We start from the raw sequence: 13,863 nt of genomic DNA, 5'->3' as shown, positions 1-13,863 counted from the left end.
TTTTCTGGATAGCAGTGCCATGACTTACCACTCCTTGATCAAGAAAAATTGTGAAATGGCCCTCTGCTGTTTGCACATGCAGCAGCATCCCAGATGGCACCCGGGGGCGCACCTCCATCACCAGCTCAAACCTCAACCCGAGGTCAAAAGTCTCATCTGAGAGGAGCAGGAGCAAGAGGAAGTGAATTCTGGGTACCTTATCCATTTAGGGCAGGGGTGGGAAACCTTTTTCCTCTCAAGGGCCATTTACATTTTTTCAACATCCTCCGAGGGCCGTACAAATTATTGACCTCTGCTTAAAAATACTAAAATCACAGTCCATTCATTTGGCCTTTCTCGCTTTCTTCGCTCCCACGCTCACTCGCACTTTGGCTGTGAGCTGCGGGAGCCAGATAAGCCAACATCCCCCACTTTCATCACTTACAGCACCCATCGTACAGGGCAAATGAAAAGTGTAACCGGGGTGAAAAGGGTGTTACCTTTACTTAATTATGAATGTTGTTACATCAAGGCCGAAAATTAGGATGAGCACCAACGGTCAAAAAGGTTTTTCCCCCTCCCAGAGCTGCCAGCGCAGCGCCCCCCCAGATCTGGCGCCTATGTCGCCTATGCCAAAAACCGGCCCTGTGCATATGGGATGGTGAAAGGCTAGAGGGGCTTTGAGTTTTCCAGAAGGAAATCTAATGAGCCCTGTAATATACCAGATGTTCAGTTTGAAAACAGATCCTGCCCAATGTACATGGTGTTTCCACAAAAAACAACCCTGTGCAAACTTTACATTTATGCAATGCGACAACTAAGATGTCTTTTGTATTACATTTTTTAAAAGTACTATAAATTTACCAAGCAGGACGTATCCTCCTTCCTCTGAGAAGAACGTTCCCGCCTCAGAAAGTCCCTCGAAGCATGGGGTGACCCCAAAAGTCTCTGTCACCGAGGACAGCCACTGGCCATCGAGCTGCAGGTTCTTCAGACAGCCGGTGAAGCTGTATGCAGAGTTTCTCTGAAGGGAAACACATGGGGACCAATTTCAGACTGGTTGGTCTATAAACTCATAGGGAGGGCCCTCGTGTATAGTAGCTCAGTTGGTAGAGCTGACGTCACATTTACTGGGGCTCGGTCCCCAAGCGGAGCCCCCGGGTTCGAATCCAGCCCGGGAAGATGTGCCGCCTGTCATCCCCCCTGTCTCCCCCTTTCATAGCTGTCACTCAAATAGAGGCCCTGGTTACCCAAAAGTCGGTTTCTCTTACAAATAAATAGTTGAATCATTAGGAAATAAAACACATCCCAAGGGTTGTACCCAATACAGTAATCTATGACAATTTCCAGAGGTGGCTAAAGTAAACTAACTAAGATGGATATGGTATGTAACAATACTCAATCAGACATGACTCTTATTTATTTATGCTACTGTTGCTACATTTAAGCAATTACAAGTAAGTGTCAATTGCTACTGTTTAGCATCAGCTAAAGAGGCTAGTGTATGGGCATAGATATGTCTCATAATTATTTGTGTGAACATAAAAATAATTTGTGTGTAAATATGTGATTTGTAAATGTAAAACACCATCCACAAATGCATTTAAAAGATTTGCAAACTCACAAATAAATTAGCAAATATAAAACGGATCTGCAAATACGCAAAATATTTTTACAAATAAAAAAAAGATCTTTGAAGATCTCTTTAACATTTACAACTTTCGATCAGGCATTTGTGAATCCATTTTGTATTTGTCGACCAAAAATGCGCTTGTGGATCTCAAATCTCTGCTTGTGGATCGTCTTTTTACACACACAGAGTTTTGAGACAAACTTTCCGCCGGTCTCGGCTAAAATCTACTCGCGTCACTCGGTTATTTTCGGAAAACACGTGATGGCCGGCTGATGACGACATTTCCGCATGGTTTTCAAAGTAAGAGCATGATGTTTTTGTATCATAATGAACAGCGGAACGTTAGATGCATTCTTCATCACCATCATCATGATGTTATAGTGATACAGTTAGTTTGTGTTAGTTTATTTGTTCAATACAGCATATATCGAGCACATTCGTATGCATTTATGTTGAAGTAGGCTACAGGCTACGCCACGTTCGGGTCTCGGGGGGAGCAGCTGGCAGCGAAGCAGCCCAGAGATAACTCTTTCTTCATTGTTTTTTGTGTATTCAGTCAAGCGGGTCAAAGTTACAAAGCACTTCACATCTTATTAACCGGCCTAGTTTTACCTTACCAGTGCAGATAAGGTAATCTGTAAAAAAGCACCGTATTTAGGTCAGCCTTCATAGTAAGGCTACATTAAATGTTATAATATTCATCGTGTCCTTTCTACTGTATATGCATATACATCACAGTATACGCCTATCACAGTGCTCTGAGATTTGTTACTAACTGTAAAGTACTTACTCATCACTGTACCCTGTATGCCAAGGCAGGTCTGCCTTCACTTACTGTTCGGAGGCTCAGTCATTGGTACATGTTCATCTACAAAGCCATGCTGGGTAAACTACCTTCTTATATCTGCTCTTTGATCTCACAGAGAGTGGCAAGTAGCTATTGCCTGAGATCACAGGATGTGTTTTTATTACATGTGCCAAGTGCTAGGACTGTTTTAGGTGCTAAAGCTTTTATGTGCGCTGCTCCTCTGGCTTGGAACACTATGCAAAAAACATTGAAACTGAGCATTTTGATTCCCTTGCATCGTTTTAAAGCACGGCTGGATGAAATATTATTGGATACCTGTAAATGTAAATAGGTTGCTAATGTATACCCCTGTAATTATGTTGTGATGTCCTTTTGTTTTCTGTTTGTTTTTATATGTGTAACTAAATGTGCCGCAGGTCTCCCTTGTAAAAGAGATCGTTGATCTCAATGGGATTTTTTAACCTGGATAAATAAAGGCTACAAACAAACAAACATATATTCCTGTCTATTGCTATTTCTATCTATCTATCTGTCTAACCATCTGTCTATCTATATATCTATCTATCTATCTATCTATCTATCTATCTATCTATCTATCTATCTATCTATCTATCTATCTATCTATCTATCTATCTATCTATCTATCTATCTATCTATCTATCCATCTGTCTATCTATCCATCTGTCTATCTATCTGTCTATCTATCCATCTGTCTATTTATCTATCCGTCCGTCCGTCCGGCTGTCTGTCTGTCTGACTCTCTGTCTGTCTCTCTGTCTGTCTGTCTGTCTGTCTCGATATATGCTATATTGAACCAATAAACTAACACAAACTAACTGTATCACTATAACATGATGATGGTGATAAATAATGCATCTAACGTTCCGCTGTTCATTAAAAAAACAGCGCATTAAACAAACCATCATGCTCTTACTTTGAAAATCATGCGGAAATGTCTTCATCAGCAGGCCATCACGTGGTTTCCGAAAATAACCGAGTGACACGAGTAGATTTTAGCCGAGACCGGCGGAAAGTTTGTCTCAAAACTCTGTGTAAAAAGACGATCCACAAGCAGAAATGAGAGATCCACAAGCGCATTTTTGGTCGACAAATACAAAATGGATTCACAAATGCCTGATCGAAAGTTGTAAATGTTAAAGAGATGTTCAGAGCTTCCAGCAGCCTGAGCTGAGCACAGCTGGATGTCTGGATGTCTGCCGGTATAACCATATATGTCCGGTAGACACAATGGGTCATAAATTACAGAAACTTGTAAAAGGTTAGCCTTTTTATTCGGTGCTACAGACCTTGATAGAATTTTCATGCTACAAATGACCCACGCTGTGTTCATGGTTTAATCTCTTCAACAAAAACTTGCATCCATACCTGAATATTCTTTTGGGCTCTCCCAGGAGGAACCCCTCCCACAAACAGGGGACTGCTGACATGCCAGGAGACATTGCTTCCCTGAGCTCTGTCCTCCAGCACTGTGAGCCCATCAATAATCAACCGGCCCATACTCCCATCACGGATAAAAACCACCTGCAACAGGAGAAGAGAGGAGGTCGTCAGCTTCATGGCTAAACATGCATCCACTCACTTTTGACGTCACACTTACATTGTGCCATGCACCGTCATTGTATTTCTCCTCGCTCCTGATTTTGACTCTTTGCTCTTCTACATTGAATGTGTATACGAGCTTCCCGTGGGCCAGGAACAGGGCCATGAAGTTGTCCTCTTGGACGTCAGATACATAAAAGATGAGGCCAAACGATGAGTTGGTCTTCAGGGACAAGGAGAAGTGGGACCTGTGAGAAGATAGTCGCATTAAGTACTGTGTTCAGAAAGAAAGAGCTTTGAACACTTGTGACCCTGAGGTAGGTTCTGTTCCTTAAACACCTTTCAGAGAGGGACTCCGGGAGGTTTGTGAGGTGCTGCCTGCTGTTGGCGATGCCGCCGTAGTGGAAGGCTTGGCGGGTTGCCCTTGGACTTGAAGAGAGATAGCAGGTCTCCGTGCTGAGCTCGGACGGCTCCTGCTCATCACTCCTCAGTTCCATCAGGCCCAGGGGGAGGCTGGACTCCCTGCTGACCTATGAGAGGGTTTATTGAATGTCAGGATGACACAGATCATAGCAACAAAATGAAGAATGACAGTTGTCCAGCACTCTTCGGTCCTACCTTCTGTGACATGCTCTGTCTGGCTCTAGAACTATGTTCCCTGTGCCTGGACAGCAGAGCAGCAGGGGGCCGCTGGACGGGGCAGTCCTGCAGGGATGTCTGCACCTTCTCTGTGTACCGCTGGAAGTCCTCAGGCTCTATATCCCGGTCCTGTCTACAGAAATACAGGAACAAGAAGGACAGATGAAGGAGCTGTAGGATGTCTCAACACACCCGCTCGTCTCCATAGCAACAACTTCTCAGCTCACAGCTTTATTTGTTAGTCTCTTCCAGATGTGGCAATAGTACTCAGATCTTGTACTTAAGTAAAAGTAGAAGTACTCAGATATTGTAGTTGAGTAAAAGTAGAAGTACCAGAGTGTAGGAATACTCTGTTACAGTAAAAGTCCTGCATTTAAAATCTTACTCAAGTAAAAGTAGAAAAGTATTATCATCTAAATATACTTAAAGAACCAACAGTAAAAGTAGTCATTGTGCAGATTGGTCCATTTCAGAATAATATATATGATATGTTTTATAATGATTGATCATGAAAGTGTTCTCAAAGCTGGTAAAGGTGCAGCTAGTTTGAATGACTTTGTATACTGCAGGGTAGCTTGTGAATTTACTCCAGGTGGAACTAAAGTCTGATTTAACACTTGATTATATTTACCATCATTCATCCACATCTGTAAAGTAACTAAAGGTATTAAATACATGTAGTGGAGGAAAAGTACACCATTTACCTCTGAATTGTATAGGGGTAAAAGTATAGAGTACCAAGACATTAGGGGCGTTCACACCAAGTTCTTTTCCCACTATAGGCGCTTTCACACCGCAGTACTTTTCCCACAAAGGTTCATCAGAACTCTTTAGTTCTCATGAACTAAGTACAGATCGCGTTCACACCGGAATAAGTCCCTGGGGGAGGATTAGGCAAATGAGCCGCTGACGTCACTTCTTCTTCTTCTGCTTTGGGTTTACTGGCAGGCCGCAAACAACTTCACGGCGTATACTGCCACCCGAAGTCCCCGGAGTTGGGGACTGGCTTCAGTAGAAGCTGCTGGGACTCCCAGCAGCTTCTACTGAAGCCTTCCGAGTAAATCGCCAGAACGCCCACACCTCCTCATCTCCACCGCTCCCATGTTTTCTTTTGTGTTGTCATAAGTTAGTCTCTCTGCGTTTCTGCGCTGGGCTAATGCTAATGCTAATAATGCTAATGCGAGGATAATAAAATGGCGGCTTCACAAAACCTTTTGGGAGTTCTACGGGGCGTGGTTTGCATTCCGGAGGCGGCTGGCTTCCCTTGCCTCACAATACAATCAAATCGCATCAACTTAGTGGTGCAGTGACGCGTCCTAAAACCGCGTTCCCTCGACAAAAAAGCAATGGGATTTCTCCATAGGATTTTGGAAAAGAGCTGGAAATAAGATCTGTGGAAAACGAACCTGTTAGATAAATGCACGTTTTGTTCAGCCGGATAATATCCACATGTCTACCCTACTTTTATGAATCATAAATCTAATCGATAGATAGATAGATAGCGTCACTGCACCACTCTCACTGCCGTTAGAAAGTAGCAAGCAACTGAAGCAAGTGCAATTATGGAGGGTGGAGATTTGGAGTATTTAATCAAAAATAATTGTACTAAACTTCCGCTACAGCAGCAACTAAAATTAAATCTGATGACAGGCCAATGCCCAAACTGGAGCTGTGTACAGCGAGGAAAAAAGGAGCGAATCGGACGTAAAACGTTAAAGGTCTTCTGATTTAGTTTGTGAATGAATGCTTATTAGAGTTTCGGCTGGAGAGTGCGTGTGGACCTGTCGGTTAGAAAGCAGGCGTGTGTAAGTCCTGCATCTGTATGATACAAATGTGTGTAAAATGATACCGGGCGCTGTAATCACTAGTGATGGCAGTTTGACACTGAAGCTTCCATACGTGCTTCAAACCCTGGACTTCCTATTCCATAGAAGCAGTGCTTCGAAGCTTGCTTCAAATCACGTGACATATGACGTCAGAAACAGCAACTGCTTCAAATCACGTGACATGTGACGTCCGAAGCACCAACTGCTTCATTTCCTGAATGAATCACTTGACTGGTTCGCGGTCCAATCACGCGATTCAATGCACTGCCTCGTCTCTATTCTGACAGGTGACAGGTTGAAACAGTTTAGAATTTGAGTGCTTCAACACTTTATAACCGCTCTAAACAATGTGCAATGTGTGGGTTGTTGTCGTAGTTTGCGTTGTTGCTGTTGAGTTGGTGTTGGTATTGCATTTGAATTGGATCATTATAGAGCAAGCCAGGAAGAAAGATAGGTCGTTCTGGCTCGGGAAACACTTCGAAATGTGGAGAAGTTGTGAACAAAAAGACAATGAGTAATATAGAAACAGCACAATAGTTTAAGGAATAGATAGCCCAGTGGATAGAGCCGGCGGCCCGAATGCGGCGATTTCCTCCGCGCAACTGGTTCAAAGCCTGGAACGGATGAACTTTTAATCATTGCTTTTCAACTTTAATACTTTATTAACTGATAAAAGGCCCTCTCCGCCCAAACATTTTTCCAGCACTCTCTAGTCTCTTCTCAATAACCCAATACACACAATTATCAATCTTTAATTGCAAATAGAACATGAGATTCAGTCTTAGTGTGTGTGTGCATCGAATATTTTTCAAGGCAAAGATACGTTAAACCCACTGCAGCCTTGCACTTCACCAGGAGAGGTCGCTGTAACTGAAGCTTCGGGAAATGAACCTATTTCCGACACAATTGGGACTCCCAGCGTGGTTTGCATTCCGCCCAGCCAATCAGACATAGGAACCTTTTTCTCCCACGAAAGTCCCTGCTCTCTAGCAGGGACGGAAAAGGGGGTAAAAATGGTTCTGATGAACTAATTTAGTTCAGGGGGCTTTTTGGTAAATATATCTGAGTTCTGATGAACTATTGTGGGAAAAGTACTCCGGTGTGAACGCGCCAATTGAAATACTCAAATACAAATACCTCAACATTTTACAGCAGGCTACTTGAGTAAATGTACTTAGTTGCTTAACACCACTGGTCTCTTCCTCACATAACAGGAGAGGAGGTTGAAGCTACAGAGATATGAAGGGGCAGCGGGCCCTGGGCGGTCCTGTGGGGACCCTCGGGGGGGTTACCTGTTGATGTAGGCGTAGCTGATGCAGCCGGTGAAGTTCTTGAAGCTGCTGCTGGGAGAGCCTCCGTAGTAGAAGGTCTGTACAGCAGAACCTGAGGAGGCTTTCGGGGCAGATGATGGACGTTTCTTCTCCTGCTTGTCTTTGTCGTCCACCAACAGTGAATACCTGGTGAACAGTTTAACCAGGCGCTCATAAATTATCTTTAGCCACAGTGCTCTTCTATAACTGCCTACCCACTAAACACCACCCTACGTGTCCTTTTTGGCTGCCTGTCTGCATTATATTTCAAATATGTCTCTTCGCCTTTTTTGTCATGCTGGTTAACTGTGATGCTGATAAAGCCACATATATATTTGTTTGTCTGGAAGTTGTTGGTTTTTATCAGTAAACTGAAATTGTACAGAAGGTCTGTAACTCTATTAGGAGGTTTATTATTAGTTACTAGTCCACACATATCAATCTTGTTATTTGCAATCAGGAGATTGGTGGTTTAATACCTGGCAGCTACGCAGTGTCCATGGGCAAGATACTAAAAAAGGTGCTTTATATAAAAAAACTAAAACTTCACATGGAGGCTTGTATGGGTTAAGCAATCAAATAATCTTGAAATTGAAACAAATTGTTCTTTCTAAGAGGAGTCTGACGTCATACAGTTGAGAGGAAACTGTATGAAGAGCTGGCTAAAATCAAAACCCAACATCATTTTGATACATAAGACAGCTGTTGGCAGCTGTGATGTCGGCATACTTACTTCTGACTGTTTACTGAGGCCACTAAGAAGTGTGTCCTTCCATCATTGTATTGTTTCTTGTGTGATTTAACCCGCGTGCCTCTGCAGGTCAGCACCACGGCTCCATTCTCCAGGGATATGCTGAACTCTTCTGACTGAAGTAGGAGAGAATATTGTAAAAGCTAGAACTTAGCAGCACAATTACAACTTGTTATAAACTCCTCCAAGGAAGTATCTTGATCTGTCTTTTATGACAAAATGATACTTCTGTTTATCCTAGTTTTCCAATCCAACCATTTGAAATTACACAAAGTGACTTTCCTATGGTGTGTAAAGACAAAGATGAATGTATACCCCTTCATTCGTGTAGAACAGGAGTCCGGCCGGCTGCAGTGTTCTGAAATTCAGTCCTCCCTCAAAGTTGTCGAAGGGCGAGATCTTGGCTGTTGATCCCAGGTAGCTCTCACCAGTGAAATAGGCTTTACGGGACATCTGTCACAAGAACAACAAATATCACTTTCAGCACCTGGTACCTTTCACCCTCCGTTCAGCTTACAGTTCAGTAATAAGTAATAAGACTATGAGTAGACTCACATGAAAGCTGTTGAACTATATATCAATTATTTTCTCTTGATTAACGAACAAACGATAACGATAATACTTTAATGGTCAGATCAAGTCTGAAATTTGACTTGCATCTCAGCAGCTCCATTTGTAACATCAACATGGACAAATAACAAGACACAATACATGAAAAAAAAAATCACTGACAGAAAAAATGCTCAAAGATTGAGATGGATTGTTTGTTTTACTCATTGTGAGATCCATCACCCACAGTGTATCGGTTCCACAGGCACACATGCAGAGCAGACAGAGTGTGAAAAGGTGGAGCAGCACTCACAAAGGACTCCTCGGGGCAGCCACTGCTGATGCCAATGGTGCCAGGCTCCTCCAGCAGATTGAAGTCTTTTTTCTGGAACTGGAAGCCTTTCACACAGCCTTTCAGACCCAGGACAGCAGACAGCTCCGGCCTGTGGTCATACACTTCCTGTCAGCATCTTTAGGGAAATTCTCAGCTGCACTAGACAATGTGTAATATAATTGTTGCTGCCAAATTTCAAAGGGGGGGTTTCTCATATTTAGACGCCAACTCCCACATTTTTATATAGTCACCATAAGGATATCTTTTGACAAACTGAAATGTAAAAACTGTAAGTGGAATCCAAACGTTTTTACAATAAACTGTATAGACATTTTCTCCTCGGAACAGGTCTGCAACCAACCAGCTGTCTCATGCAGATAAGATGGGCTGGTGCCACTTGGAGGGACTTTTTTCTACATGGAAAACAGACCTCAGTTGTATTGAACAGTGTTCCATGTTTAATATGTTTTGTAAGTATTTTTAACTCACCTGGATTTTAAAATGCTTGAGGGAGCCCCACCTATGTAGATATCGGAGAAAGGCAGTGTGGTTTTTGGATTCTCCAAAGATTTAACATGGCTCTTGTCCACCAGCAGGATAACCTTCTTTGACTGATGGTAGATTACTGACACCTGTGCAAACGGCAACGCATAATTCACTTACAAGTTCACGTTGACTTGTGTTCAAATTGTCTAACTAGCCAAATGAGAAGAGGGAATCTACCTCATGGTATCGTGCATCATTTATTTGGAGCTTTGGTATTTTATCCTCTAAAAGTTGAGGCCCTTTGCTGAACCCAAAGTCATACATCAGGCGCAGGAAGCCATTCTTTAACTCTAAAAGGAAGAAATTATCCTGGAAAGAAAGATTTTTTAAAACATTACAAAACTGAAAAAGGAAGAATTAAGTCAGCGTGTGAAAACAATGTTACTAGTGAAAGAAAAATCTAAATTAAGTACAAATTGTTTTAAAATAAATCAAAGTTCCTTTGTGTAACATTAAAGCCAGTCTCACCCCCTGGACCATAAGGAGAAGGACGCCATCGTTTGCCACAGTTCGCACTGCTATATCAAATCTGGTGACCACACCAAACCGGCCCCTCCTCTCAATATTATTGATGAGTGCGTAGCCCGTTCCATCAAACAGGTAGCTGGCAATGCGACTCTGGGAAAATGCCAACTTGTACCTGAGAGCAGAATGAGAAATATTATTTGATATAATAAAATGAACATTATATGTGATAAATTCAGAATGTCCCAGATCTCCTGGGGGCCCCGAAAGTCCCGGCATTTTTTTCTGTATGCTTCCAATTGGTTTTGTTATTTTAATCAACAGATTCTTTGTTAGGGAATTTCAACCAATCAAGTACATTATTAACTAAGCAGCTAAATCTAGTTATAAACCTTTATTAGTTTAGTTCTTATTGTACTCGCATTGTGAAAATAAATATAGTGTATTTAATTACATCCAATAAATCTGACTGAATTAGCGGGGTAGGTGAGGATGAGTCAGGGCCCACAGCACATGTCTGCCCCGGGGCCCTGTAACTGGTAAATCATGCAAATGTGTACTGTACCTGGGGCACGGTGTTGATGTAATCAAGTCCATTCTGTGAGTGTCTTTGAAATTGTAAAGACTGATCACGTCATTGTTCAGCGAACCCAACTCGATGCAGCCCACAAAAGGAGCAAGACTCAGAAGAGGTGGGAGCTGGTCAAACCAAAAAACATCTAATTTTATTTCGGAAAAAGCATTGAGTTAATGATTCACTTGTAATGATGGACTCTTGTGAAAGGCCTTACCCTGATATCCGATGGGACGCCACCTACAAAGAACACAATATCCTTGGGGTCGATGTCGAACAGTGAGTCAGCGCCCGGAGCTTCTCCTTTCTGGATGAACTTCTGCTCATCTGTGGAGCTCTGGCTGGGGATGGTCAGAAAGACTTTTCCATGTCTGCCCAGCCTGCAAGCAAAGAGCACCAAGGAGCATGAGAGACGAGCTCATGATTTATGGAAGTATACCATAGACCTTTTTATAGCTTTGGTAAAAGCATTGAACATTGAAATTACAAATTCGTTGAAATCATAATTGTGTTACTGTGGCAACTTTAACAAATCTGTTGTACGAGAGATAACAACCTAAAGTGTACTCCTAAAGTGTATTACCTCTCTACTTTGATGTAGTTGAAGACTGCGGGCCACTGGCTCACAGGCTTTGAACTCAGTGGAATCTCAACATCTTCTCCCCCCAGGTTGTACACGTACACCAGGTTGTCATTCTTGATAGCCAGTCCCATGTAGTCTTTCTTACCCTGTGAGCAAAACAGCAGAACATCCTCATGGTGAGTTCAAATCCTGTTTCCCAATCATGGCCTTAGTATTTCATCATTTTACAACAGCTGCATGAGTTTCCTACTGAGAAATGACCTGATTTGTTATGAATGTTTTATGATCTTTAACCCTGAAATATAGTGGTTTGAAAAACATAAACATCACTCATTTCAGATTAGATATAGTGCTCATGCTGAGGCTATTGTTCCACACTGCCAGGGACAGAAACACTGCATAGATGCCAGTGGCAGTGAAATCACCAAGGTGAAGTGTTCAGGAGAACAGAGAGGCCTGACATTGCTTTCTGTGTCCCGGTGAGCGGGGGCTAACACTGTCTATGTAAATTAGGTCTAACTTTGACGCCACACACATGCACTATTGTCACTACCGTCTGTTGGAGACCTTTTGAAAGGGCAGCTGTGCGTTTTCAAAGCCTGTCATTCCTGCCACTGTGATCATAACATATAAATGAACATAACTATTCATGTCCACAAGTGGCCCCCTGCTTTTATCTTCGCCCTGATCCACTTGTTTAGTGTTGTCAGCTGACGGTACATGCCAGGTTGTTCCCCACAAGTAATCAGAGGTCGGAGAAGTATTCAGATCATGTACTTGAGTACAAGTAGAAGTACCAGAGTGTAGGAATACTCTGTAACAACTTGTTAGTTATAAGTAACTAAGTACATTTACTCAAGTATTCGAGTACAATTCAGAGGTAAATCCTGTACTTTTACTCCACTACATGTATTTAATCCCTTTAGTTACTTCACAGATGTGGATGAATGATGTGAAATATAATCAAGTGTTAAATCAGACTTTAGTTCCACCTGGAGTAAATCCACAAGCTACCCTGCAGTATACAAAGTCATTCAAACTAGCTGCACCTTTACCAGCTTTGAGAACACTTTCATGATCAATCATTATAAAACATATCATACATATTATTCTGAAATGGACCAATCTGCACAATGACTACTTTTACTGTTGCTACTTTCACTATATTTTGATGCTTATACTACTTTTACTTGAGAAACATTTTGATTGCAGGACTTTCACTTGTAAGTTGTTATAATGGCTCCCATCTGTATCCACTAAGCATTCCGTCTGGTAGGCTTTAGTTATATAGTAACTGATTAGCCTACCCCACATGGAAAAGCAACAAACTTATTTTGTGTTCCTCACATTTCTGTCTCCCAGGTATAAGATGAAGCGGTCCTCAATGGGATCCTTGTCAGGGTCCACTCTCATGAACAAACTGATGGACGTCACTGTCTTCAGGTCTTCCAGGTTGCTGTGAGGATGGACCTCCACTGAAGACTGACCGTTAAACTTCATGGACACTTGCACCTAATGAAAACAACCAGAAAGGGTCATGGTGAGATACATTTGAGGAGTTGTTTTTGTAGCAAACATTGTAAATGTAAAGGTGATTCATTCAATATCCTAAAGAGGAAAACTCCCTGTTAGCTATAAGCATCTGACTATTTGGTAAGAGACCTGGATTTTAATGAGGTAATGGTTTATTAATGAATAGTTCAAAGGTTTCAGCCTCTGTGATCCATGATGGTGATCAGTTTGTAATGTGATGGAACGGGAAATGCATCGCCGTGTTTTTCTAAAAAGGTAGGCTCACACTTGACTTCTTACCTGCTAGAGCTAACTTTGTGTAGTTCCATTAGCTTAAACTTAAACTGACAGATGCTGTAGTATGGAATCAAAAAAGCTTTTGGAAATGTGAGGTTGATGGCTCAGTAATTTTACTGTTTTTTTAGAAGGTTGCTACATTTACAAATGGTTACAATGTCTATATAAGTTCTCACAAGAATGTGGCAACGTGGTCTGTGTGTGCATCTGTTGTAACTTGTTTTATTTAAGGCAGTAAAACATTTGTTTATTTGATTCTTGATAGAAGTTAAAAGGTACAACGTTTCACAGGAAAAGCTTTTATTTTGAAGTGCAAGTATGTGTCCTCCTCTGACACCTTTCTGTTGTTATGAAAATTGAATACGAGCATGTCGAGTGCATTTCCTCTGTCTTCCACCGTTCTTGTTGGAAACTGTTTAATGAATATAAAGTAAAAGTTCAGTTTGGATAAGACTGTGCTTGGTTCTTCAAACGAAGCTTCTATTACACAACAGCAT

At 42.0% G+C, this 13,863-nt stretch overlaps 1 protein-coding gene across 2 annotated transcripts in view; it reads right to left on the bottom strand.

Moving 5' to 3' along the window:
- Window positions 1–13,863, bottom strand: part of lama4 (laminin, alpha 4) — a 41,431-nt gene that overhangs the window by 1,211 nt on the left and 26,357 nt on the right. Inside the window, exons 21-37 of one of the 2 annotated variants that reach the window (XR_004557586.1) lie at window positions 12,905–13,069; window positions 11,558–11,703; window positions 11,192–11,354; window positions 10,966–11,099; window positions 10,404–10,575; window positions 10,113–10,244; window positions 9,879–10,021; window positions 9,369–9,498; window positions 8,822–8,959; window positions 8,489–8,622; window positions 7,738–7,902; window positions 4,599–4,752; window positions 4,320–4,510; window positions 4,039–4,228; window positions 3,807–3,962; window positions 844–1,003; window positions 27–156 (exon numbers count right to left, since the gene is read on the bottom strand). Coding sequence is in view for 1 of the 2 variants with exons in the window: in XM_034150696.1 (XP_034006587.1) it covers window positions 25–156; window positions 844–1,003; window positions 3,807–3,962; window positions 4,039–4,228; window positions 4,320–4,510; window positions 4,599–4,752; window positions 7,738–7,902; window positions 8,489–8,622; window positions 8,822–8,959; window positions 9,369–9,498; window positions 9,879–10,021; window positions 10,113–10,244; window positions 10,404–10,575; window positions 10,966–11,099; window positions 11,192–11,354; window positions 11,558–11,703; window positions 12,905–13,069 (2,605 nt within the window). In the remaining variant the exon portion in view is untranslated. Of the gene's footprint in view, window positions 1–24; window positions 157–843; window positions 1,004–3,806; window positions 3,963–4,038; window positions 4,229–4,319; window positions 4,511–4,598; window positions 4,753–7,737; window positions 7,903–8,488; window positions 8,623–8,821; window positions 8,960–9,368; window positions 9,499–9,878; window positions 10,022–10,112; window positions 10,245–10,403; window positions 10,576–10,965; window positions 11,100–11,191; window positions 11,355–11,557; window positions 11,704–12,904; window positions 13,070–13,863 lie in introns of both variants that reach the window. The other variant, XM_034150696.1, reaches the window with a different exon arrangement.

This window comes from Trematomus bernacchii, unplaced genomic scaffold (assembly GCF_902827165.1).
Source record: "Trematomus bernacchii unplaced genomic scaffold, fTreBer1.1, whole genome shotgun sequence".
NCBI classification, from domain to species: domain Eukaryota; kingdom Metazoa; phylum Chordata; class Actinopteri; order Perciformes; family Nototheniidae; genus Trematomus; species Trematomus bernacchii.
The sequence above is the reverse complement of the archived record's forward strand: the minus strand, read 5'-3'. Positions and strand labels throughout refer to the sequence as shown.